Here is a 27,407-nt window from a genome sequence, read left to right as displayed (position 1 = left end):
TTAAACAGCAATGAGAAGCTTTATATCAGTATAGGATATCCAAAACTTCTCTGTGTATTTACAAAAGTCAACACAAGGTAGAAAATAAACACTTCACAAAATTAAAAATTAAACATCAAATAAGTCAATGAAAATGTTGTACACTCGTGACGGGGTCTCTCTCGTAGTCAGGAAAAAATCTGGGGCAAAAAAGGGCAAACGTTATTACAAATAAACACGAAAACACCTCAGTTATTGTACAGTATTGTTTTAAATAATTCACAGAGACACAGATGAATCAGATCCCCAAGCTATAAAAAATTCACATATATATATTTTAGAAATTCCGCAATAATAATAATATTAATAATAATAATAATTCCACTTGAAATAAAAAAAAAGCAAAGCAAATCACAGTTTCTCCGGGTGACACAACAACGGCTGTATAAATAAGTTGATTATTAGAATGACAGATGTACGGAATTATAATTCCCATCCATGTGCCCTTCCTCTGATGGACCAGTTTCCTTTTTCCATAAAAGCGTCTTCCTGTATTCACATGCAAAGATTTTCACAAAGAAAACGTCGTAATATAAGAGCAGTAAACGTAGTATCTGTGTATGTCACATGATTAGGAGTATTTTCAAAACATGACAGAAATATTCTTCGGTAACTGAAGCTAGTGCGACGATCTCAGTTCCGTTTCGGAGGACGTTCCTCTCGCATCCCCCAGTTAAGGATTTTTTTAAGTGTACGTATGGAATGGCTGTTCTTCGTAGGCATCGTCCTGAAAAATAAATCTCCTGTATATACAAACAAAACCTCCAGGGCGTCGATCAGATTGGACTGCAGATGTGTGAAGGCCGAATGCAGTGGGAAATGATAAATTACAGACGTCAGTTGGAATTACAAACACATTTCCGTCCGCGACAACTCAACCTGCCTCAATAAAATACAAATTAAACTCTCGTCGATGACACAAAGACGATTATGAATCAATTACAGTGCATCCTCGCTGGGAAATTGAATTTTGTCATTGCGATTCTGCCATTTTACGAACTCAACCCCACTGCATCTCAATAAATGTTTCCTGTGATAAATCCGTTTACATAGATCTGTCAAATTTACATCATATTTCAAGAAAATATGATTTTGTTTTCGTTAAAAACAGTTCAAGTCCATCGCCTTTCTTTCTAGGATCAATATATGTCCTTTCATACACACATGCACATGTAAATTTGAATGTACACCCACATATATACACAAAGATATACGTAAATATAGACAGGTTGTTGAATCGTCGCTCTCGCCCCAGCGTGGTTCAGCTTCAGTCTCTCGGTGTGATGCGGCCGAGAAGGTGAAAGAATGATGTCTGAAGAAAAAAAGGAAACGAAGGAAGGAGAGAGAAAGGAGAGGCTTGGACCCATATTCTTCAGAGAGCAGAAGAGGGCTGGCTACAGCGCGCTTGCACAAGTTCCATGTCATGTGGTGGAATCCACCTGGATTTCCAAATGAGGTCTTCACACACTCATGGTCATGTTTGGAGAATACTGCAAGGACGTAAGAGTTAGAGAACAGTTTAAGTGGGGGTTTGAGAACTTTAAAGGAACAACTTACCCTAGAATTTGACTCAAAGCTGTAGATGAGTTTGTTTCTTTATCACATTTGGAGAAATGTAGCATTACATTACTTGCTCACCAATAGGGCTGCAACGATTCCTCGGTTCTATTCGAGTGTTCGATTTTAAAAACATCCTAGATTGCATTTTGCCTGTGTCAGGTAATCAGTAAAATACCGGAAGTAGCGCATTTCACATATTTAAAAATCATAATAAAACATAAGAATTAAGCATTTACAAACACTGCGATTCAATGAAATAAATATACACAATGCAGGTTTAAAGGAGAAGTCCACTTCCAGAACAAAAATTTACTGATAATGTACTCACCCCCTTGTCATCCAAGATGTTCATGTCTTTTTTCGTCAGTCGTAAAGAAATTATGTTTTTTGAGTTAAACATTTCAGGATTTTTCTCCATATAATGGACTGATATGGTGCCCCCCGATTTTGAACTTTCAAAATGCAGTTTAAATGCGGCTTCAAACGATCCAAAATGCGGTTGTAAACGATCCCAGCCGAGGAAGAAGGGTCTTATCTAGCAAAATGATCGGTTGTTTTCATAAAAAAAAAATACAATTTAAATGCTTTTTAATCTCAAACGCTCGTCTTGTCTTGCTCTCCCAAAACTCTGTGTATTCTGCCTCAAGACAGTTATGGTATGTATTTTGGAAGTGGACTTCTCCTTTAAATCGCGCAATAAAGTGTAAGAACAATCGTCATGCCGTTGGCGCCCACGCATAATGTACATTAGCTCTATTGTTTTATAATGCGTTATGTATTTTAACAGTTTTGTTCAGTAAAACCATGATTTCTTGCTTTTGATACTTTATTTGAACAAATTATTGCCTCGTTGCTATTATATATGTGTTTTAAAATCATTTTAAAGGCTATTGTTCAGTTAGGTCTATTTTCATTACAACAAGAAAAATGAATAATTATCCGACTACTCGATCAATCGTCAGAATAATTGACAGATTACTCAATTATCAAAATAATCATTACTGACCAGGGGATCCTTCTGCAGTGAATGGGTGCCGTCAGAATGAGAGTCCGAACAGCTGATAAAAACATCACAACAATCCACAAGTAATCCACACAACTCCAGTCCATCAGTTAACATCTTGTGAAGCAAAAAGCTGCACTTCGAAATGCACAACAAATCCATCAAGATGTTTTTAACTTCAAACCACTGCTTCTGGCCAAAATATGAGTCTATATTCCATAACAGTGCTTTACTCTGTGGAAAAAAAGCCCATCTCCTATTTTCCTCTCACATCAAAATCCACCAACAGTGTTTCAGAACATTTTTGGACTGCTTTTGCTTGTAAATGGCGCTTGATCTGTGCATATTTCTCTCCTGATTCAGACGAGACAACTTTTCACTGTAGAAAGTAATATTATAGATAGAGGACTCTATCTATAGAGGTTTGAAGTTAAAAATGCCCTAATGATGGATTTGTTTCTTAGAAACACACAGGTTTTCCCTTCACAAGACATTAATTGATGGACTGGAGCTGTGTGGATTACTTGTGGATTATTGTGGTGTTTTTATGAGCTGTTTGGACTCTCATTCTGACAGCACCCGTTCACTGCAGAGGATCCATTGCTGAGCAAGTGATGTAATGCTACATTTCTTCAAATGTTTTGATGAAAAAAGCTCATCTACATCTTGGATGGCCTGAGGGTGAGTAAAATTTTAGCAAATTGTCGTTTTTTGAGAGTATATAAAATATATATAATCTTAACCATTTCATTTTAAATATAAAATGCTATTGTTATAATTAAAAAATATACAAAAAAATACAAATACTTTAAAATGAACATTAAATAAACTCTTTAACAGTGGCTCTCGTCAAAGTTAAAGGATTAGTTCACTTCCAGAATAAAAATGTCCTGATAATTTACTCAACCCCATGTCATCCAAGATGTTCATGTCTTTCCTTCTTCAGTCGAAGAGAAATGAAGGTTTTGAGGAAAACATTCCAGGATTTTTCTCCATATAGTGGACTTCAATGGGAACCAACAGGTTGAAGGTCCAAACTGCAGTTTCAGTACAGCTTAAAAGGGCTCTACACGATCCCAGTCGAGGAATAAAGGTCTTATCTAGCAAAGCAATCTGTCATTTTCTTATAAAAATAAAAATGTATATACTTTTTAACCACAAATGCTCATCTTGCACTAGTTCTGCAATGCGCATGTGAGTCTTCACACATTGTGCAATCACGCTGGAAAAGTGGCACACGCTTAGTTCTTTATCAGTGTACTTCATTTTCTCCTCCAAATTCAAAATCATTGTTTTCAAAATCATTGTTTTGTTGAGGCTGAGCTAGCGCAAGACGAGCATTTGTGATTAAAAAGTATATACATTTTTATTTTTTTAGAAAATGACCAATCGTTTCAATCCGTTTTGCAAGATAAGACCCTTATTCTTTGGCTGGGATTGTGTAGAGCCCTTAAAAGCTGCACTGAAAATACAATTTACCTGTTAGATGCCATTGAAGTCCACTATATGGAGAAAAATCCTGGAATGTTTTTCTCAGAAACCTTAATTTCTTTGCGACTGAAGAAAGAAAGACATGAACATCTTGGATGGCATGGGGGTGATTAAATTATCAGGATTTTTTTTATTCTGGAAGTGAACTAATGCTTTGAAGCAAAAATGCTCTAGCAGACAGAAAAGGACATACACTCTCATTCTGGAAAGGGTTGAGGAAATTTCCGCCCATTTCTCCGTCATCTCGAGGAGTTCCAGGCTGGTTGCTCATGCTTAGGTTACCAGGAGAGTTCTGTACAGATAGATTGTTTGATTTTTCAGTTTTGTGTATGAAGATCAGGCATCTGAATAATATTAATTATAATAAAGCTGAAACAGTGGCCAAAAATGGCCATCTATCATGTAATGAATGTGATTAAAATATTTAATAAATTAACAGTCCTAACTCTTACCTTGGGCATACTGTCCATGTCAGCTGATCCTAGAGAAATAAAAGTACAGATTTCAGATTTTAAAAATTATTTTGTGGATAGACAGTTGCAAATGCAGTACTTTTAAAATGCATGATTAATCTCCAGTGACCACAAGGTGGCATAATCACGCAAGGCAAAAAATGACAACATCAGGAAATCAAGCATAAAAGCTGCAATTTCACATTGAATTATGACATGCTTTGATACTCTCCAAGCAAAGTAAGTAGACAGCACTCAAAGATGTCCACAAGTACGTTCTAAAGTGGTTGTTTGTATTAGAGACGCTCTTACCTAATGATCCATTCATGTGATGAGGCTCCATTCCTGCCATGCCGCCCATTGGACCATCTCCACCCGGACCGATAGGGAACTGTCAAACACACACACGGATAAGCTCATATAATGTTATTATAAAAACTACAGAGCAGAAAGTTTTGTCAGTAAGTACAGAATGCAACTTAATGTGAACTGGCATGTTTGTAAATAGTTTTAACCTTATAATACTGTCTTACATTTTGCCTGTTTCCTCCGGGCGGCACTGTGTTGATCATAGTGTACATATTTTCTCCCGAGTTTGTCGAGTCTGTAGAAAAAGAGCCAGACACAAAACACACAACATTTCAGTTAATGACCAAATGATATGGTTGGAAAAATATCTACACACTTTTCATCACTAAAGACACAGATAAGTAAGTAAATAAATAAATATTTTTTCTAAATCTTAAAAATGATTAAAATGGATATAAAATAAGATTATATACATATATAAATAAATCAAACACTCAAAAACATTTTTTAAATAAATAATAAAAAAAATATTCTTATAATAAAATAAAAAATATATTTTTGTAAGTAAAATAATAAGATATAAGATATATATATATAATAACATTAATTAAAAAATGAATAAAATTATATAAATGTATATAAATAAAACACTTAAAAACATTTTTAAATACAACAAAATGTTATTCTTATAATAAAAATATATATTTTTGTTAGTAGAATAATAAGATATTGGTATATATATATATATATATATAAATTTAAAAATAATTTTATTTTTAAATAAAGTATACATATTTTTAACATTATTTTAAAAAAAGGAATTAAATTGAGTACATGTATATAAATTAAACACTAAAAAATTTTTTAAATGCAACAAAATGTTATTTTTATAATAAAAATATATATTTTTGTAAGCAGAATAGTAAGGTATTATGTAATAATATATATATATATACACCTCTCTCTCTCTCTCTCTATATATATATATATATATTTTTTTTTTTAATGACAAATTATACACATGTATATAAATCAAACACTCAAAAACACTTTTAAATACAAAAAGTTATTCTTATAAAAAAAAATATATAAGTAGAATATAATATAAAATAAAAAATAAAAATAAAATATAATATATAAGTAGAATAATAACATATTGGTGTAATAATAATAATATGTATATATATATATATATATATATTTAAAGTACATACACATATTTTAACATTATAAAAAATGAATAAAATTATATACATGTATATAGATTAGACACTCAAAATCATTAAAAAAAAAAAAAAATTAAATGAAATATTTTTATGAGAAAATTATAATATAAAAAAGTTATCATTAGAAATAAAAAAATATATATTTAAATAAAATTATATGAAATACATTAAATGTGTGTGGGTATACAAAAATGTTTACATTATATGTAATTGTATTCATTTGATTCCCCTTAATATATCTGTCCATAATTAAATTTAACTATGCATAAAAAACCATCTTCCGCAGTCCCACCTGCAGGGCTAGGCATGATAGGAGTCCCCGGGGGCCCTCCTCCTCCGGGTGGACCCTGAGAACGAGAAAAGACAAATATTATTCTAAATCTCATGTAGCACAGATTAATTAGTTATATTTGCATGCACTTGTGGCATGTCCATGTGTAAATGTGAGGACAGTCCTGTGTGTGCGTGAGTTTGTGTGTGTGTGGTTCATGACAGAGGCCCGAGGCCCTTGCTGTGGTCAGCACTGTGCATATCTGCTCCATCCTCCCTCTTCCCAAATCTAATTATCTCTCCTCCTCTCTGCTGACTCGGCTCTGCTTTCCCGAGCAGCTCGTCTTGTCTGGCTGCTTTCAGTAAGCTACCACAGCTTCCCTTCCACAAATCATCTCAGCCGGGAGTTACTGACAGCGGTTTAACAGAAGATCTTGTGTAAATGTCTTAAAATGACGTGTTTAATCACACTGGGTATCTCAGACGTGCTTCAGTTTATCTGGCAACGTCTAGTTGCGTAAAGGACTTTCAGTTGATTTTCCACTAGTTTTTCAGATGTCTGTAAACAAGCTATGTGCCTCATTTAAGCAAATATACATATTTAATATAAGTAGTGTTGTCAAAATAGCACGTTAACGCATAGTGATTAATTTTTAATGTTTTTTTAAGGCCACCCCACTTACAACTGCTGCTTCGTCTCTTTTTTTTCTTGACAAGAAGTGCGTTTATTTAGTCACAGAGCGTCTTTACGACCACATTAAACAGGAGACTTTTTAGACACGTGCTCCAACTTCACTTTAGCGACATGGTGTCAGCTGTTATACTGTGCTTGTAGCCTATATTATTACATATTAAAGTGTAAATGAAACTACGAGCATGCGTGTCAGAACTGCCTCACGTTCAGCAGCGGCGGCACTTAAAGTGATAGCAGCCAAATAACCTAATAATCCAGTTGCTGTGATGTCTGTTAATTAGGAAAAAAAAAAGAGAGGAAATCAATAACTTTTGTAGCTTTAAGGATTTATCTATATATCCTAGAGACATCAGTAATACTGCTATCAGTGATACTCACCTTCAGTCATAAAAAAAAAAATATATATTTATATTTATGTTGTTTTCTACATTCATTTAAAGATTGAATGTGAAATTATTGCAATTATAAAACTATATTTTACTTTTTTTTTTTAAATGTTAGGTGGGATTATTCCTACTATTTTCTGAAAAAAATGTGTCATTAATTCATTATTTTTTATTGACTGACAGCACTAAATAAAATACATAATATACTACTATACAACTTTATACTTATTTATGTAAAAAGTACTATTTTTATCTTGTTTTACACTACAAATATCTGAACATTCTTACATAAAGTTGCTTGAAAAGAAAGAGAGATTCTTTTTGAAGAATCTATCACGATTAAGTGTTAATGCTTAAAACAAGAAAAAAAGGGAAAGCAATATTTTTATTCTGGGTTTAATGAAAAATTTACTTACTCTTGATACTTATTTCAAAAAACTTAAAATCGTATCTCAATAAATGTCTTGATTTTGTTTAGATATTTGTACTGGACAACAAAAGTAAAAAATACTAGAAAATATTTTTTCTCCAGTGTTGGAGTTTGTTTTACAAGAAAATACTACTCCAGTCTTTCTGCTTCACAATTATATCATAATAATAATACAAAATGTTTCCTGAGCAGCAAATCAGCATATTAGAATGATTTCTGAAGGATCATGTGACACTGAAGACTGGAGTAATGATGCTGAAAATTCAACTTTGCATCACAGGAATAAATTACATTTTGAAATACAATCAAATAGAAAACAGTTTTCAAATTTTCCTCAACATTAAATAATCATAATTATTCTGAACTTTTGACTGTATACTATATAAATGTGACCGTGGACCACAAAACCAGCCATAAGGGTAATTTTTTTTTAATTAAGATGTATGCATCATCTGAAAGCTAAATAAATAAGCTTTCCATTGATGTATCGTTTGTTAGGATAGGACTATTTGAAAACCTGGAATCTGAGGGTGCAAAAAAATCAAAATATTGAGAAAACTGCCTTTAAAGTTGTTCAAATGAAGTTCTTAGCAATGCATATTAGTAATCAAAAATTAAGCTTTGATATATTTACAGAAGGACATTTACTTAATATCCTAATAACTTTTGGCATAACAGAAAAATCAATAATTTTGACCCATGCAATGTATTGTTGGCTTCTGCTACAAATATACAAGTGCTACCTAAGACTGGTTTTGTGGTCCAGGGTCACAAATATCTTTTAATTGGTTTCCACCAAAACATGTCGTCCAACAGCTGGACGTGAAAATCTATGGCTGTTGTAAATTGAGAGGGTCACGGCACTTACCACATAACTCCCTGGAGATGCCGAGGAGTACGGGATCTTAAATGCCACGTGGATCCGATCAGACAGAAAAAAATGGAGAGAATGTCAACAAATCAGATGCTCTTCAAGTGCAAACATTTACCTACAGCTGTAGTGGCTGACATTTCACAACCGCTGATCGGAGAAATGACTCACCGAGTTGGAATTTGGTGGATTTGGCCACGGTCTTCCTCCTGGACCCCTGTAATAGGGCGAGATGTGTTGTATTCATTGACTATTGTAAGGATATAGTAGGAAATAATCTTTGTTGTAAGGTAAATACTAGTTAGTGTAACAGGAAATAGTACGTACATATTCATTCCAGGCATCCCAGGACCCCCAAGAGCATTTAGCGGTGGTCTCATGCCTCCTCCATATGCCTGGAACGATAGAAAGACATGTAGTGAAGTGTATTTGCACAAAGTTTTGATGAGCGATCCAAACGTATGGGTGTGATGGTTTTACCTGCGGCCCAAGAGGTACCATTCCTCTGGGCGGAGTCATTCTTTGCATAGCCCCACCCATATTTGGATGACCTGTCCAGTAAAATTATCAGATGGAAATTAGTGGTAAACACATTAGGTGAATCTCGCAAAAGTGGTCAAAAATGTAAAAAAAAAAAAAAAAAAATATATATATATATATATATATATATATATATATATAAAATAAGAAACACATATATATTTCACCCCCGAAAGAAATTAATGTTTCCAAATGTTTTTATTTTATTCATTAATGTAAATTTAAGTTGGTAAAATATAAACTCTTTTTTTCCCACAGTGACTGATGATTACAAAAAAAAAAAAAAAAAAATTAAAAAAAAAATAAATAAATAAATCATTCCCCCTCCAAAAAAATGAAATATTTCACACATTACAAATATTTTAATATAATAATAATGTATATGTAAAATGGTAATATATATGGCCTATTTTATTATACTGTTTCTTAAGTCTGATGAAAGCACAAAATGCTTCAAACAGTATGTCTAAATATACATTTAAATATATTTAATAATTAATATGGTAATATAAATGGTCTATTTTTTCTATTTTCTTTCTTAAGGTGAATCTCATTTAAACAGTCAAGTAATGTTAAAAAAAACATATTTCACCCCCTCCAAAAATAATATATGGTATTAAATATATTTTAATAATAATAATAATAAATATTTAATATTTAATTTTCAAAGTAAATTTTATTAATATTTTTCATGAAAAAAATCTATTTTTTAATTTAATTTTTAAATTTACAATTTTATTTGTAATACATTTTAATTTGTAACAAAAATTACTATATTTTTTTACATAATAATAATAATAATAATAAATAATAATAATAATAATGTATATGCAAAGTGGTAATATATATGGCCTATTTTATTATTATATTTTTTCTTAAGTCTGATGAAAGCTGACACAAAATGCTTCAATAAATGTTTCTAAATATACATTCAAATATATTTAATGATTAATATGGTAATATAAATGGTGATATTAGGTGTTATTATATAAAAGAATATTTCACCCCCTCCAAAAATAATATATGGTACTAAATATATTTTAATACAATAATAATCATAATCATGTATCTTTACAAATAGTGATATATATATATATGTCCAACTTTACTTATGAATATTTTTCATGAAAAAAAAAAAATAAATAATTGATATAACAATTAATATAACAATTTAAAAATATATTTTCTATTATATGTATATATATATATATATATATATATATATTATAGAAAATATAAAATACACACACACGTATATATATATATATATATATATATATATATATACACAGTTTTATTTGTAATACATTTTAATTTGTAATAAAAATTAAAATACATTTTACATAATAATAATAATAATGTATATTTGAAATGGTAATGTTAAATATACACTATTATTATTGTAAAATATGTATTACAATAATAAGTGGATATTTAATATGACAAAATACATTTTTCATAATATTCATAATATTTTCATGACAATTAACCATCAATCAATCATTCTCATGACTATAACATGAAAAAATACATGAAAACATATTTAAACAGCATGAAATTATTTAATTCACGATGATTAAAAAACAATCATTGTGTCTAGACTTGATTTTCATTACTGAATTACCATAATGAGAATGAGAATTTTTTTCGCATTGCAATAATGAGAATTCTAGGGGAAAAGCACTTAATTGTTATGAAAATAATGTCGTCTTGGACAAAATGGTCCTAAAATAGGCTTCATTTTCTTTATGCAAAATATCATTTATTTTTCATTTTGATTCAAGTGTTAAATACGACCCAAAGACTTCTTATTATAAGGTGTAATTAATTATTCGCAAGCAAACCTTGTTGTCTCGACGGGTCCATACCACTGGGTAATAACGGCTGGTTTCCAGGGACTCCACCTAACGCCTGAACCAGTAAGATACAGTACAAATGAACACACACTTGTCAACATCTTCCAAGCAGGAGTAGATAAGGCCCATTAGGTGCCCTTAGGCTATGACATTAGATCACAACCCAAAATATCACATTCATGCGACTGAGACAGTCTGACTGGAAATAAAATGTGTAGCCTTAAGCGACAGGAATGGGAAAAAAATATATTATTCGAGGGAATTATTAGTCTTGGCTGAAAAGTCTTAGCATGACTCACAGCAAGTTAATTAGACAAAACTAAAATATAATCACTCCATTATGAGTTTGTATTTCTGTATTGTGATTCCATTGTGTTTTAAAACTGAAATGGAAAAGCACCTGATTGGGTATTCTGAGAGGAGGTCTGGGGCCGCCAGGATAACGTGATGACATGAAAGGCTAGGAAAAGAAAAGAGATATCACATGAAATCAGCAAGTCAACATAATATCAAAATTGAGTAACATTCCTCTAACAGTGACTAAAGCACCATCTAGATAGCTGAACTGAAGTGTTTTTTAAGACCAGTACACACAGTGAACTAGCTTTACTTCAGCTCTGGGGGCATTTACTTAAAGCTCGAGCAAATCAATAGCACTGAGAAAGTCTCGGGAGAACAGAAAACAATTATTTCCAAGCACCCAACCGAACGAGGCCATTTCCACCTCCACATCTGAGGTAAGATTAAGAAAAAATCCTCGATGACAAAGTAAACATACTACATGTACCTAAAAAAAAACAAGAAAACATCCCTATGTACCGTAAGATTGTTTTGAAGGAAGTCTCTTACACAAGCATACATTAAAAACAGTAATATTCTGAAATATTATTACAATTTTAAATAATTGTTTTCTATTTGAATATATTTTAAAATGTAATGTATTCCTGTGATGCAAAGCTGGGTTTTTAGCATCATTACACCAGTCTTCAGTGTCACATGATCATTCAGAAATCATTTTAATATGCTGATGCACTAAAAGAAACATTTCTGATTATTATCAACGTTGAAAACCATTGTGCTGCTTAATAACCGCGACACATTTTTTTTTCAGGATTCTTTGATGAATATATAGCTCAAAAGAACCACATTTTAAAAAAAATTGAAATAATTAGTAACAAATATTTTCACAGTCACTTTTAGACATAGTTTTATGCTGTATATTAACGTAGTAGAATTAATATATTTTTAAATAATTCATTTTTACATTTTTCAAAGTAATAAATAATAATAAAGTAAATAAGTAAATAAGAATAAATATATCATTTTAATTTGTACATTTTTTTAACTAATGAATTAAAATATTTTTTAACAAAATGTATTTAAATAACTAACATATATAATCTACAGAAATTTAAATGGAAAACTTTTTCATTACTTGTTTTGTATGGCGTTTTCTAAAATGTGTTTTAACGTTTGACTCACTGTACTAGGGAGACTTGAAAACTACTTAAATAAATAAATAAATAAATACATGTTTATTTAATTAAAGTACAAATGTATTAATTTTAGTAATTTTGTAAGTAATTCTTAATCTATTATTTAATATGAGTTCAGAATTGAATTCTAATGGTATATAAATTTTAAAGTAGTAGAATTAATTATTTTTGAATTTTGAAATAATTAATTTTTACATTTTTAAACATACATTACTTACATACATTACTGTGTGTGTGTGTGTGTGTGTGTGTGTGTGTGTGTGTGTGTGTGTAAATAATTAAACAGTAATAAATAAGTAAATAAGTATAATTAAGTGTAAGTATAATTTTAATTTTTACATTTTTTAACACAGACATAAACCAAAAATTATTCAGACAGCAGATATAATTTATATATATATATATATATATATATATATATATATATATATATATTATATATTTATATTTATATTTACATTTATATATATATATTTTTTTTTTGTACTAGTGGGTGCAGGACACTATAGTTCATGTATGTAAGTGAGGATAGCAAAATAAAGTACACTGTGACATATTATACCCAGAAATTCTTCATACAGTGGACTACCAGTAAACTTGCTAAAAATTTGGGACCACAAATTTGATTTGACACCTTGAACAGACCATTATCAAGATTAATTTGTTCTGACAGTTTAACTCTGAGTTCTTGTCATATTTGATCACCATTTTCTAAACTATAGCAAATAAACTGATAATGTGAGAATTGTTGAATGTAAAATAAAAAAATAAATTTTGGTCTGAATGTAGTAGTAGAAAGAATTAATTTCTTTATTATTTTTATTTTTATTTATTATTTTATTAATTTCTTAATTATTTTTATATGTAATTTATTTATTTTTACATTTGTTAACTATATATATATATATATATATATGTGTGTGTGTGTGTGTGTGTGTGTGTGTGTGTGTGAGAGAGGTCGCGTTAACCGAAAATTGGAAAAAAGCTACAACATATTTTGTTGTTTTTAAAACTCTGCACTGTCGTCCTGTAGGTTCATGTTTGAAATGAAAATGAAACCAAAAATAAAAGCAATTAAATGTTTTATTCTAAGTAAAATATGAAAATTAAAATGACGGTAATAATAGAGTATGACGGAATATGACAGATAGACAGATAGATAGATAAAGATACATTCCTAAGTCGTCCGTTGTAAACAAATGAAGAGTTAAAAATGTGTCTATTGATCAGTTCACAAGGCTTTGGTGGTCACGTCTCATTTCGGAGATCAAAGCTCAGATGAGTGGCCAATCTGTTTTTTGGGCCAACATCTATTGATAATTAAGGGCAATAAGAGGTTCATTCAGAGTCAGTCATTATGATGTGAAAATTGGACGTCTTCACTCAGTTTTCATGAAAATGCAGCTCTTTGTTCATCAAAGGAAACGCAGACGTGGAGAGAGATCATGTTGTTTCCTGAGCATGACACATACGCAATGCATTTTCAGCCACATTTTTAAATATGTGTGCGTCTCAGTAAATACAGTCAACGGCTGAATTCCAGACGAAAGGTTGAGGGTCTTCAAAAGCAGACACTTAACAGTTTTAATTCCTTATACTGCGAAAGAAACATTTCAACAAAGACAAGTAAGAGTAAGTTCAGATTCAGAGTGTGGATTTTCATGAGTCGTGATATAGTAGGAAGTAACCATAGCAACAGCAGGCTGCTGGAGTACTTTCTTTTAGGATCCATATCAGCCGATACATCGATAAAACATAAATACAGTCATTATCTATTACTTAATTAGATTTACATTTCATGTATTCAGGGTTCTCACCCTTTTTCTTTTTTACTAATACACTTTTTATTAAAGTCATTTCGCTGTCCGCTCACCACCAGATGTCACTCTCGCCCTTTCACACACAGACTGTTGCACCACACCCCGGACTACATTTCCCATCAGCCATTACACTTGACCCACGACCAATCAGCGGCGCTATAAAAGCCCCTGTATTTCGCCGTGCTAACCACGGATTGTTGTATTGTTGTTTGCTAGCGTTTTCCTGTTTCCAAGTTCCTAGTTCCCGTGGTTTTTGACTTCTCGCCTGCATTATCGTTTACGTCTGTCTAGCCGCCTGCCTTGTGGATTATCGCTCTCGTTTCCTGGACTATTCTTTCCTACTGCCTGTGTTATTCCTGTTTGCTCCCGTCTCGACCTTGCCTGTACGACCATGTCTTTGTCTCGCCCAATAAAAAGCTTGCATATGGATCCGCTCGCCTCTCGTCTCGTTCATCCTGTGACAGAACAATCCGTCAACAAGGATCCAGCAGCTCAGGACCCTGCGATACAGATCATGCTCCTCAAGCAAGGTGAGCGATCGGTTGAGGAGTACGTTATGGACTTTCATACATTAACACACCAGACTTCTATGAGTGATCTGTGTTTAATGATCTTTTTCCGTGGAGGGCTCTCTGAACCGTTCGTCTCCTTAATGCCAACACATCAGCCCCATTGGACTATAAGCCAATATCTAAACATTGCACTACATATTAGCGGTTCTTCACTTACTGTGGATGTTGCGGAGAAGCAACGCGATATCGCGCCAGCGCCGGCGCCCGTTCACAAGATGGCGGCCGCGCTGAGAGCGCGTTCATACCCTGGCGGCGACAACGGAGCCCGTGCGCAAAATGGCGGCGACTGCGATGCCCGTTCGCAAGATGGCGGCGGCGCCAGTGCGCGCTCACCAGATGGCGGCGATAACGGAGCTCCGTCATTTCACAGCTGCCTTTCCTGAGTCAAGTCAAGTTGCAGCTGTGTTTCCCGAGTCAAGTCAAGTTTCCAAGTCGAGTCAAGTTGCAGCTGTGTTTCCTGAGTCAAGTCAAGTCTCCAAGTTAAGTCAAGCTGCAGCTGTTTTCCCGAGTCAAGTCAAGTTGTTATGTCAAGTCAAGCTACTACTGTGGTTCCTGTGTCAAGTCAAGTTACAGCCATCATTCCCGAGCCAAGCACTGTCAAGATGGCCGCCACGCCAGAGCCACTGCACAAGATGGCCGCCACGCCAGAGCCACAGCACAAGATGGCTGCCACGTCAGAGCCACTGCACAAGATGGCTGCCACATCAGAGCCACTGCACAAGATGGCTGCCACGCCAGAGCTACTGCACAAGATGGCTGCCACGCCAGAGCCACTGCACAAGATGGCTGCCAAGCCAGTGCCAGCTAACGCCATGTCAGCCAAGCCACAGCCTGCTCAGGCCATCTCAGTCAAGCCACAGCCTGTTCACGTTGTGTTTTCTGCTCCTGAGTCTGCACCCATCAGGGCCGGCCTTCCTGAAGCGGTTCCCGAGTCAAGCAAAGTCACAGCCGTGGTTCCTGAGTCAAGTCACGTCCCGCCTGACATCCCAAGATCGCGGCCTATCATGATGGCACATGTGCTGGATTCACCCCTGATGGCTGTACGGGCAGCTAAAATGGCGCTCCTTCACGTCGCGGCTGCTACCCCAGGGTCAAGTCAAGCTTCCAAGTCCGGTCAAACAACAGAGTCAAGTCAAACCAAAGCTCTTGTTCTCCACGAGTCAAGCCAAGTCACAGCTGTTCCTCATGAGTTAAGTCACGTCACAGCTGTCGTCCCTGAGCCAAGTCACGTTACAGCTGTTATTCCTGAAGCAAGCCAGGCCTCTGCAGATCCCCTCGTGAGTCAAGCCTAGTTGTCAGGTCCTGTCATAATGCAGCTTCCGTCTCCAGTCAAGCTTCAGCGTCCAGTCAAGCTTCAGCGTCCAGTCAAGCTTCAGCGTCCAGTCAAGCTTCCAAGTCCCGTCAAGCTTCCAAGTCCCGTCAAGCTTCAGCGTCCAGTCAAGCTTCAAGCAGTCAGCGTCCAGTCAAGCTTCAAGTCCAGTCAAGCTTCCAAGTCCAGTCAAGCTTCCAAGTCCAGTCAAGCTTCCAAGTCCAGTCAAGCTTCCAAGTCGAGCAATGTCAAGGCGGCTGTTCCAGAGTCAAGCCACGCCCCGCCTGACGGCCCAGAGTCAAGCCACGCCCCGCCTGACGGCCCAGAGTCAAGCCACGCCCCGCCTGACGGCTCAGAGTCAAGCCACGCTCCGCCTGACGGCCCAGACTCAAGCCACGCCCCGCCTGACGGCCCAGACTCAAGCCACGCCCCGCCTGACGGCCCAGACTCAAGCCACGTCTCGTCTGGCCACCCAGAGCCTTACCATGACCCGTCTGACGGCCCAGAGTCAGGTCATGCCCAGTCCCCAAGTCAAGTCACACCAGACCCCAAGTCAAGTCACATCTCGTCTGACATCCCAAGACCACAGCCTATCGGGATAGCCAGCGCCCTGGACCCACCACAACCTCCCGCTGCTGCTCTACCCTTAATGGCTATTGCCATCTGGTGTGTGTGGGCTGCACATTGTGCTTCTGGGGTCACGTCTGCTCCCAAGCCTGCTCCAGAACTCCTGTCCAAGCACAAGCCTACTCCAGAGCCCCCGCCAGTTGGAGAGGCCGCGCCAATGCCTCCTGAGGTGTCAGCTTCGGCTGTGGATCCTCCCGTGGAGGCGGCGTCCCCCTACAGACTCTCTGCCTCTCCCCATATTCTCTCTACCTCCTCTGTCTCTGCTGTTTCCAGGTCCCAGGCCATAACGCGGTTTCCTGCTCCGCCCCAGCTCCCGTCTGGTCACAAGCCTGTTCCAGAGCTCCCCGTCCGGTCACAAGCCTGTTCCAGAGCTCCCGTCCGGTCACAAGCCTGTTCCAGAGCTCCCGTCCGGTCACAAGCCTGTTCCAGAGCTCCCGTCCGGTCACAAGCCTGTTCCAGAGCTCCCGTCCGGTCACAAGCCTGCTCCAGAGCTCCCGTCCGGTCACAAGCCTGCTCCAGAGCTCCCGCTGGGTCACAAGCCAGCTCCAGAGTGCTCGCCTGGTCACAAGCCTGTTCCAGAGCTCCCGTCTGGTCACAAGCCTGCTCCAGAGCTCCCGCCTAGTCACAAGCCAGCCCCAGAGTTTTCGCCTGGTCACAAGCCTGTTCCAGAGTGCCACTTGGTCGGAGAAGCTGCGCCAATACCTCCAGAGGTGTCAGCCATGGCTGTGGATCCTCCCTTGGAGGTGGCGTCCCCCTACAAGCTCTCTGCTTCTCTCCCTTCTCTGTTTGTCTCCTCTGTCTCTGCTTTCCCCAGGTCCCAGATCGTAAAGCGGGGTCCTGTTCCGCCCCGGAGGGCCGCTGCGCCTCCTGTTCCGCCCCGGAGGGCCGCTCCGCCTCCTGTTCCGCCCCGGAGGGCCGCTCCGCCTCCTGTTCCGCCCCGGAGGGCCGCTCCGCCTCCTGTTCCGCCCCGGAGGGCGGCTTCGCCTCCTGTTCCGCCCCGGAGGGCGGCTTCGCCTCCTGTTCCGCCCCGGAGGGCTGCTCTGCCTCCTGTTCCGCCCTGGAGGATCGCCCCGCCTCCTGTTCCGCCTCGGAGGGCTCGGGCGTCGCCTGTCCCGCCTCCGGTTCCGCCCTGGAGGGCTCCTGCGCCTCCTGCTCTCCCTCCGGCTCCGCCCTGGAGGGCTCCTGCGCCTCCGGCTCCGCCCTGGAGGGCTCCGCCCCTGGAGGGCTCCTGCACCCCCTGCTCTGCCTCCGGCTCCGCCCTGGAGGGCTCCTGCGCCTTCTGCTCTGCCTCCTGCTCTGCCTCCGGCTCCGCCCTGGAGGGCTCCTGCGCCTCCTGCTCTGCCTCCGGCTCCGCCCTGGAGGGCTCCTGCGCCTCCTGCTCCGCCCTGGAGGGCTCCTGCGCTTCCTGCTCCGCCTCCAGCCCCTCCCTGGAGGGTACCTGCTCTGTCGGTTCTGCCTCAATCACCGGGTCCTCCGCAGGGACCTGGTCCTCCAGCCCTCGCCCTGTCTCACTCCCGCCCCACCGCTCCCTGGACTGTTACTCTGTTGGAGCGTCTGGAAGCCGCTCCTTGGGGGGGGCTATGTCACGAATCTGGTCGGTGTCCCGCTGTCCGCTCACCACCAGATGTCACTCTCGCCCTTTCACACACAGACTGTTGCACCACACCCCGGACTACATTTCCCATCAGCCATTACACTTGACCCACGACCAATCAGCGGCGCTATAAAAGCCCCTGTATTTCGCCGTGCTAACCACGGATTGTTGTATTGTTGTTTGCTAGCGTTTTCCTGTTTCCAAGTTCCTAGTTCCCGTGGTTTTTGACTTCTCGCCTGCATTATCGTTTACGTCTGTCTAGCCGCCTGCCTTGTGGATTATCGCTCTCGTTTCCTGGACTATTCTTTCCTACTGCCTGTGTTATTCCTGTTTGCTCCCGTCTCGACCTTGCCTGTACGACCATGTCTTTGTCTCGCCCAATAAAAAGCTTGCATATATAAAACTTCAAAACATCATTTAATGTAAATTTTGATAATCATAATTAAATATAAAAAGTGTTTTAAAAATTAATATGTAGGTTCTAAAATATTGCAGTTTTAAATATACTTTTAATAGCATATATAAATACATAAAAATTAACATTTAAGGTTTAGTATATTGCAGTTTTAATATACATTTAATAGCATATAGAATTATAAGGTATAATCTGATATTTTTTGTCAAAATTGAGTTATTCACATATTCATATTCTTATTTACATTATGTGATGTTTCTTTTGTAAGCTGTGTACACTTTGGGCATTTTTTAGAATACAAAAATGGTTCTATCTACAGTTTTTTTTATTTATTTTTTTTTTTTTTCCAGTTTTAAATATAATTTTAATAGTACATTAGTACATTTTAAATACATAAAAATAATGTTTTAGAATTCATTTTTAGGTTTTAATATATTGCGGTTTTTAATATTTTAATAATATACGCATAAAACATAAAAAGTACATTTTGGAATTAATATTTAAGTGTTAATATATTGCAGTTTTAATAACATTTTAATATACATAAATATATAAAAATCATGTTTTAAAAAAGTTTTTACATATTGTGTTTTTTTTTTTTTGCGTTATATATTTTTTTTAATTCTTTATTTATTAAGATTTTATAAGACTTTATTTATTCTTTATTTAAGTTGACAGTATATCTGTATAGTATTCTGAAAGCATTTGCTCACTGATGTTTGCGATCTCTAACTTGTGAAATCTGGATCAAGCAGTACCTAGACTAGAAAGAGAGTTTGTGCAAGAGCGTCCGAGTGTCTGCCGGGAGCCGGATCACAGTAAGTGTGTGTGAGAAGCGCTACATCCTCTCAGGGACCGGGCTCAGTTGCTCGGCGCTGTCTGACATGCTCACCGCGGCCCCGCACACCTCAGTCACTGATTAATTATGGACCGAGGTGAGAGGCCTGCATTTGTCCTCTTTAATAATAGATGAGTGAGGTCTGTGGACTTCACTGAGGTGAACAGCAAGGTCTCCTTACAGGTAGAAGCAGCAGACAGTACACTCTCAGCCCGTGTTTACTACCCTCAGGTTACAAGCCATGCTGATCAAGAAGCAAATCCCTCAAAGTACTGTATATATACACAGCGCCGCTGACCACAAACAGACGCTGTGTGATGTTTTATGAATACCTGGCCAGGTCTAATATCTAAAAGCTAGAATAAAACGGAACAGGCCATTCATCTAATCTAATATCTGTCCACTGTATAATTCATGGCTTAAGCTTTCTAAAAATAACACACCGGCACAATCATCCATCTCTCTAACAGGTTTTGGCAAAAAAGGCACAAAGAAGGTGATCCGGCTTAAGGCTGGAATTTTGAGCGTGTCCGTACATGCCTCTAGACTAGTCTATTTTTACAACTTATTAATGAAACAAAGTGAACACACGCATCAGAGAAGCCTATCAAGGATGCATTGGCATGCTATAGAAATTTGGGCAGCTATGAGTTTTAAAAAATTAGTTTTATTGTGGCCAATAACTGATAACTGATATTATAAATCTATACAGGTTTGTCTTAAAAAAGCACTTTTTCTATCTAGAATTGCACATGGTTCAAGACATCAAAACATAATGCATATAATACAATATAATATATGTCTATCATTCATACTTTATAATAATATAATATAATATAATATAAATATATGACACACAATAGATAATATAATTTAATATAATTAATATAATACAATATTATATTATATCATATCATATCATATCATATCATATCATATCATATCATATAAAATAATATATTTCCCATACTACAGATGTCAAAGGCTACTGTCAACTGTTTTTAATATAATATAATATAATATAATATAATATAATATAATATAATATAATAAGTACATAATGCACAATAGAATAGAATAGTAATATATAATGCACAACAGAATAGAATAGAATAGAATAGAATAGAATAGAATAGAATAGAATAGAATAGAATAGAATAGAAGCATATTTAGACTAATACTAATAATTTGAAAAATGCTAAAGCACAATATATCTGTACCATATCATTTATCGGGTAATATTATAATAAACATTTATGCATCTTTCATGCTGTACTTTATGATATTATGATATGAAATTCTCTTTTAGCATACAAAGCATTTATTTTAGCTTTTAATGTGTTTTAATTTTTTTTTATATATATAATTGTATAAATATCGGCCACTAATTGGTCATTGGCAAAATAAATAAATATCAATCAAATACACATCAATATGATATTTGCAATACAGAAATATACAGTATATAGAGTATTCCTAAATAATAACAAAAGTAAAAATTATTAGTAAATAATGAAAAAGTATGATATGCACAAACAAACAAACCAGACATACCATCAAAAATGGTCTGTTGGTCAAACACTACACCTGCTGCACTCTTAAACATCCATAAGGCCCTATTATGTTCCCTCTATGGGTAGATAAGGTGTAAGTATATTTTGGGCTGATGTTAAAGATTTCTGCTCCAGTGACAAGCATTTTGATCCAGCATATCCACTGAATGTTCTTCTGTCTACAAGTTTGGCACATCCTTTCTCAGCTTCTGCAAAAACCCACAGATAAAGACTGAGAACTCCTGAGCGAGCTGAAGCATCCCTAGGGTAAATCATCTCCATTAGTCTGGTGGAAGAGCAGTATCTCACACTTGGAGTAGAGTAATACCCAGCATGCTTCACTCTGACTCTAATCAGCAGGACGTGGATCTCTAAGGCCTCCAGCCCTGCTGCAGTACCATCTTTCCCTGTTATCAAGTTACATCAAATTACGCACATGAAATATTAAGTGCTGGACACTCGCTTGTGCCGCTCCATAGAAGACAAAGAGACGAATCACTGATATCCAAAGAGTGCAAAGTGATGCAAAAATGTATTTAGACACCCAAATTGTTCACCAAATATAAAAATTCTCATCGTCATGTTGTTTCAAACCTGTATGAGTTTCTTTCTAATGTTCAAAACAAGAGAAGATATTTTGAAGAATGAGGGAAACCAAACAACTGACGATAGCATCTTTTTCATACTAAGGAAGTCAAAGGCTACTGCCAACTGTTTGGTTCCCCACATTCTTCAAAAAATCTTCTTTTGGCTTCATGGTAGCCATTGACTTCCATAGCATTTTTTCACACTAAGGAAGTCAGTGGCTACGGTCAATTGTTTGTTACCTAAATTCTTCAAAGTATCTTTTTTCGGGTTGACGGTAACCATTGACTTCCAAAGTATTTTTTTTTTTTTTTGCATACTATGGAAGTCAGTGGCTACCGTCAATTGTTTTTTTACCTACATTCTTCAAACTATCTTTTTTTGGGGTGACAGTACCCACTGACTACCATAGTATTTTCTTCTATAATGTAGAAGTCAATGGCTACTGTCAATTGTTTAGTTACCCAAGTTCTTCAAAAAATCTTCTTCTGGGTTGATGGTAGCCATTGATTTCTATAATATTTTTTTTCCATTCTATGGAAGTCAATGGCTACCGTCAAACGTTTGGTCACTCACATTTTTTATAATATCTTTCTCGAGTTCAGAAGAAGAAAAAAACTTGCAACAACATGAGGTTGAGTAAACCAAACTTACCCACATTCTTCAAAATATCTTTTTTTTGGGTTGACAGTAGCCATTGACTTCCAAAGTATTTTTTTCCATACTATGGAAGTCAGTGGCTACCATCCAATGTTTGATTACCTACATTCTTCAAAGTATCTTTTTGGGGTTGATTGTTAGCCATTCATAGTATTTTTCCATTCTATGGAATTCAGTGGCTACCGTCAACTGTTTGATTACCTACGTTCTTCAAAGTATCTTTTTTCTGTGGATGATGGTACCCATTGACTTCCACAGTATTTTTCTATACTTTAAAAGTCAATGGCTACCATTAATTGTTTAGTTACCAAAGTTCTTCAAAAAACTTTTTTTGGGTTGATGGTAGCCAATGACTATCATAATTTTTTTTCCCCCATACTATGGAAGTCAATGGCTACCATCAAGTGTTTGGTTACCCACATTCTTCAAAATATCTTTTTTTGAGTTCAGAAGAAATAAAACTTTTTTTTTTTTTTTTTACAGTTTTGTTTTTTTTTTTTTACAGGTACAGGTTTTGCAACAACATTAGGTTGAGTAAACCAAACAGGTGGGTAAACAAATAGTTGATGGTAGCCATTGACTTCCACATAATTTTTTTTTTCCATACTATGGAAGTCAATGCCTACCGTCAACTGTTCAGTTACCCACACTCTTCAAAGTATCCCATCGTATGTTTTTTCCATACTATGGAAGTCAAATATCTTTTTTGGGTTGATGGTAGCCATTGACTTCCATAATATTTATTTCCATACTATGGAAGTCAATGGCTACCGTCAACTGTTTGGTTACCCACATTCTTCAAAATACCTTCTTTTGGGTTCAGCAGAGGAAAGAAACTCATACAGGTTTGGAACAGCATGAGTGTGAGTAAACCATGACAGGTTTTCATTATAATGTGAACTGTCCCTATAAATTGCAAGACTCAACATTAGATTCAAAGAAAATACCTCAAGCTTGTCTTTCCAGCAAACAATTCATAAAAAAGCAAGTTTAAACTGATAAAACTATGCATAATGTTCAAAAATGAAGAAAGTTTTGTGGTGCTTTGAGAAGTCTTAGCAGATCATGTTCATAGTAATGAACTGACTTCATACCTCAACTAAAAATCACCAAAACACCAGTTGATTAAAATAAATGGAGCAAAAATGATAAAGACAAGTCAGGTTAGTACAGTGACAGTGTTATGTGGCTCTCAAGCCTTTGGGGGGCACTGTTAAGCTAAACTTCTCTGTTTGATCTAATGACGCTCTGTTGGAAACCAGACAAAGACTGTTGCAGAGGCTGATTCATTACAACAAAGACAAAACAACCGAAAAACTTATTTGAAAAGCTCAGCATTGCATTCTACGTTCATCATATTTTCCATCGTTAAAACCTCAACAATGTAATAATGCTAGCGGCATGTCTCATCACTGATGTTCTAGTTGTTGAACATTTTGTATATATATATTAATATGGATATATTTATGCATTAACATACACATTCTGATTGCGTACGCTGATTAAACATGGATTAAACAGATGGCGCTTTAAAGTCTCAATACTTTAGCGCTGAAAGCCAAGAATAAAGTTTATGAATTGGATGGTGGAACGAGTGTTTCTGACACAAGATGATTTCCAGCACAGGCAGATGTGCTGCAGTACACGATGAGCCGCACAACACCTGACTGACAAACCATCTGCCTGAATTACTGAAACTTCCACCCACCTATACAGACATCTGAGGAGCAGATCTCATATATATGCATTCTCGACAGCCTGCATTCACTTTACAAGCCCGATGGATCTGTGGATTTCTTCATACCGAGCTTAAAGATTAAAGGCTTGTCCTCGTCTGACCACATGGCACAGGGGGACGCGTTTGTTACAACCCAGCGGTGCTCGGAAAGCTACTTTCAAACTACAAGACACTCAATACTGTCTTTGAAATCTTATCCAAACATAATAACTTGCTCCGCCTTTGAAACAGATAATCCAGTAATCCAATCAATTCCTAATGAACAAAACTTGTTTCTTGCAGAAACATACATATATATATAGGGTGTTTCCTCCAAGGAGGCAAAGGAGGCAGTGCCTCCTTAAAATACTGGATGAGAAAAAATTCGTAGTACAAAAATAAAACAATTGCAACATTACAGAATATTACATTAGAAAGCGTAAAAATCACTCGTTTGTTTAAAGAAATGCTGTCCAACAGCAAAACCAGCAGGTAAATCCTGAAACGCCTCCATCGCGATATGATTGGACATGACTGGTTTTGATGACTGATGATCCGAAAAATTCAAAAATAGTTAAAGAACAACAGTTCAAATAATTTACTCACCCCCTTGTCATCCAAGATGTTCATGTCTTTCTGTCTTCAGTCGTGAAGAAATTGTGGTTTTTGAGGAAAACATTTCAGGATATTTCTCCATATAATGGACTTCATTGGTGACCCGATTTTAAACTTCCAAAATGTAGTTTAAATGCAGCTTCAAAGGGCTGAGGAAGAAGGGTCTTATCTAGCGAAACCATCTGTCATTTTTTCCAGAAAATAAAAATTAGTATACCTTTTAAGCACAAAAGCTGGTGTAGCACAGGCTCTGGGATGCGCGTTCACGACACTGCGTACTACTGAATCGTGTCAAAAGGTCACGCCGAATGTAGGCGGAACTATAGACCCAGTGTTTACAAAGCGAATGCACAAAGACTAAGAAAGTCCAAGTAAGTCAAACACTGTTTACAAACAAAAAGGTACAACAATGTCGGACGATTCTGAGTTGCAGGAGAAAATAAGATGGAGTTTTTCGCCATTCTCTACCTTTTTGAGTCAGAGTACACACAGATGATGAACTTAGACGTGATTCGTAGTAGTGATGGGAAGTTCGGATCATTTTAGTCTCTTTCAGCAAAATGAACGAAATCTTTTTTTCAAGTTATTTCGTTCATTTTAGCAAAATATAATTAAAAAGTTAAAAATCGGGGCACCAATGAAGTCCATTATATGGAGAAAAATTTTGAAATGTTTTCCTCAAAAACCATAATTTCTTTATGACTGAAGACAGAAAGACATGAACATCTTGGATGACAAGGGGGTGAGTAAATTATTTGTAAATTGTTGTTCTGGAAGTGGAGTATAAAAATATAATATCTGTACAATTGAGATACGGCTGTATATCGGCACGGCTGTGGTTCGGCCATAGGCACGAGGCTGAAGGCCGATTTTTGCAATTATATAATTTTTTGTTTACATATATTAAATGTAAAATGTATGATTTTTGCAATTATATATATTCAGTTTTTGCTGTTTATTTTTTCATTTAATGTAATTTCATTTTTTTATTTGATTTGATATGTATATAATTTTTTGCTTACACATATATATATATATATATATATATATATATATATACATATATACATATATATACAAACACACATACACACACATACACACACATACATACACATATATATATATATATATATATATATATATATAGAGTTTACATTATATATAAAATTTTAAATATATGATTTTTGCAATTATATATTAATTTATTGTTTTTTTATTTTTTATTTTAATTTAATTTTACTTAATTTTATATATATATATATATGTGGGAACTTTTTCGCAAGATGCGAAAAATGTACCATTAAATACACACCAGCAGTTTCCAACAGAAATGAACACTACAGTAGGTAAAACAGCGAGGACTTGTAATTGTTTTCGTACACAGTTATAATTAGAGCTCCAAATGTTTCACTGTCCGGATATAACAAACTTGCTCGGTAGCTCAGCAGCTCAGCTGGCACGGAATTGGACTTAGAATACGGAAATCTTGGGTACGAATCCTGTGAAAAACATGACTCACGATGAAAGAGCTGAAAGATGAGAGATCGAAAAACAAAAACAGCATGCTTGCGATTGCGTTTATACATCACATTAGCTTTTGTTTATACTATCGAGTATGATGTTCAGAATTTTAACAGAGCATTACAGTTATATCGCCACTCAATGGACATTTCAATTCAGAACTGCGGTGACACGTACAAAACCAGCGTCACATAAAACATACCATATGTACGTCCATCTGTTCAACACTTTTTTGGCGCCACTCAGTAGACATTTGACATCAAATATGTCACAACATGTACATGGCAGTACGTATTTAAGTTCCCACAGTTTTCGTCATGAGATCAGGTTGCATTTTTGTAAAATATCATACTTTGCTTGGCTAGTAGTAGTAATAGTAGGAATAGTATTCCATCCTTAATAGAGATGCACACACTGTTTCCAAGAGAAAAAGTAACATCAGGTCGTGCCATCAGTCACGGGGCACTGGAGGGCGAGGGCCAGCTGGGAATTAGGTGTTGCTTTGAGAACACATTTTAAGGGCAGGACAGGACGTCTCGGGGGACAATAGCATCTTGGAGTGAGAAATGACACGCCTCAGTGTTCTTCGAGAGGAGAGAGTGGGAGTGTAGAGAAAGTTAAAGATGAGAGGCTGGAATGGAGCGGAATGCGGATGCAGCGCCTTTAATAATGCATCCGCTGCTCTTCTGCTCTCGTTCCCCCGGAATCATCTCGACTTCAACATCCTCCAGCTCCTTCGGCGCATGTGTGGTCCCAGAGCCCACCCGTTGGCCTGAAGCTCATCTGAAACGCTACAGCGCTCCGCTAACACAGGGCCAATGTACTTTAAAGGGTTAGTTCACCAAAAGAAGAAAAAAAAAGAAATGAGGATTCTGTCATCATTTACTCACCCACATGTCGTTCCAAACCCGTATGATTTTCTTTCTTCCATGGAACCTTTTTTTGGAGTTGACAG

The 27,407-nt window shown here is 36.5% G+C and overlaps 1 protein-coding gene across 2 annotated transcripts in view; it reads right to left on the bottom strand.

Annotated features, from left to right (window-relative positions):
* ssbp2b (single stranded DNA binding protein 2b) overlaps positions 1-27,407 on the bottom strand; it is a 93,360-nt gene continuing 65,953 nt past the window's right edge. For both annotated transcript variants that reach the window (XM_051120353.1, XM_051120354.1), the window contains 12 exons: positions 11,528-11,587; positions 11,116-11,182; positions 9,212-9,282; positions 9,059-9,126; positions 8,903-8,948; positions 8,729-8,764; positions 6,373-6,427; positions 5,079-5,149; positions 4,858-4,936; positions 4,546-4,574; positions 4,287-4,385; positions 1-1,529 (listed from right to left, as the gene is read on the bottom strand). In XM_051120353.1, the coding sequence (XP_050976310.1) occupies positions 1,500-1,529; positions 4,287-4,385; positions 4,546-4,574; positions 4,858-4,936; positions 5,079-5,149; positions 6,373-6,427; positions 8,729-8,764; positions 8,903-8,948; positions 9,059-9,126; positions 9,212-9,282; positions 11,116-11,182; positions 11,528-11,587 (711 nt within the window). In that variant the 3' untranslated portion in view covers positions 1-1,499. The remainder of the gene's footprint in view (positions 1,530-4,286; positions 4,386-4,545; positions 4,575-4,857; positions 4,937-5,078; positions 5,150-6,372; positions 6,428-8,728; positions 8,765-8,902; positions 8,949-9,058; positions 9,127-9,211; positions 9,283-11,115; positions 11,183-11,527; positions 11,588-27,407) is intronic.

This window comes from Labeo rohita, chromosome 10 (assembly GCF_022985175.1).
Source record: "Labeo rohita strain BAU-BD-2019 chromosome 10, IGBB_LRoh.1.0, whole genome shotgun sequence".
NCBI classification, from domain to species: domain Eukaryota; kingdom Metazoa; phylum Chordata; class Actinopteri; order Cypriniformes; family Cyprinidae; genus Labeo; species Labeo rohita.
Note: the sequence above shows the minus strand (reverse complement) of the source record. Positions and strands in the feature narration are given on the sequence as shown.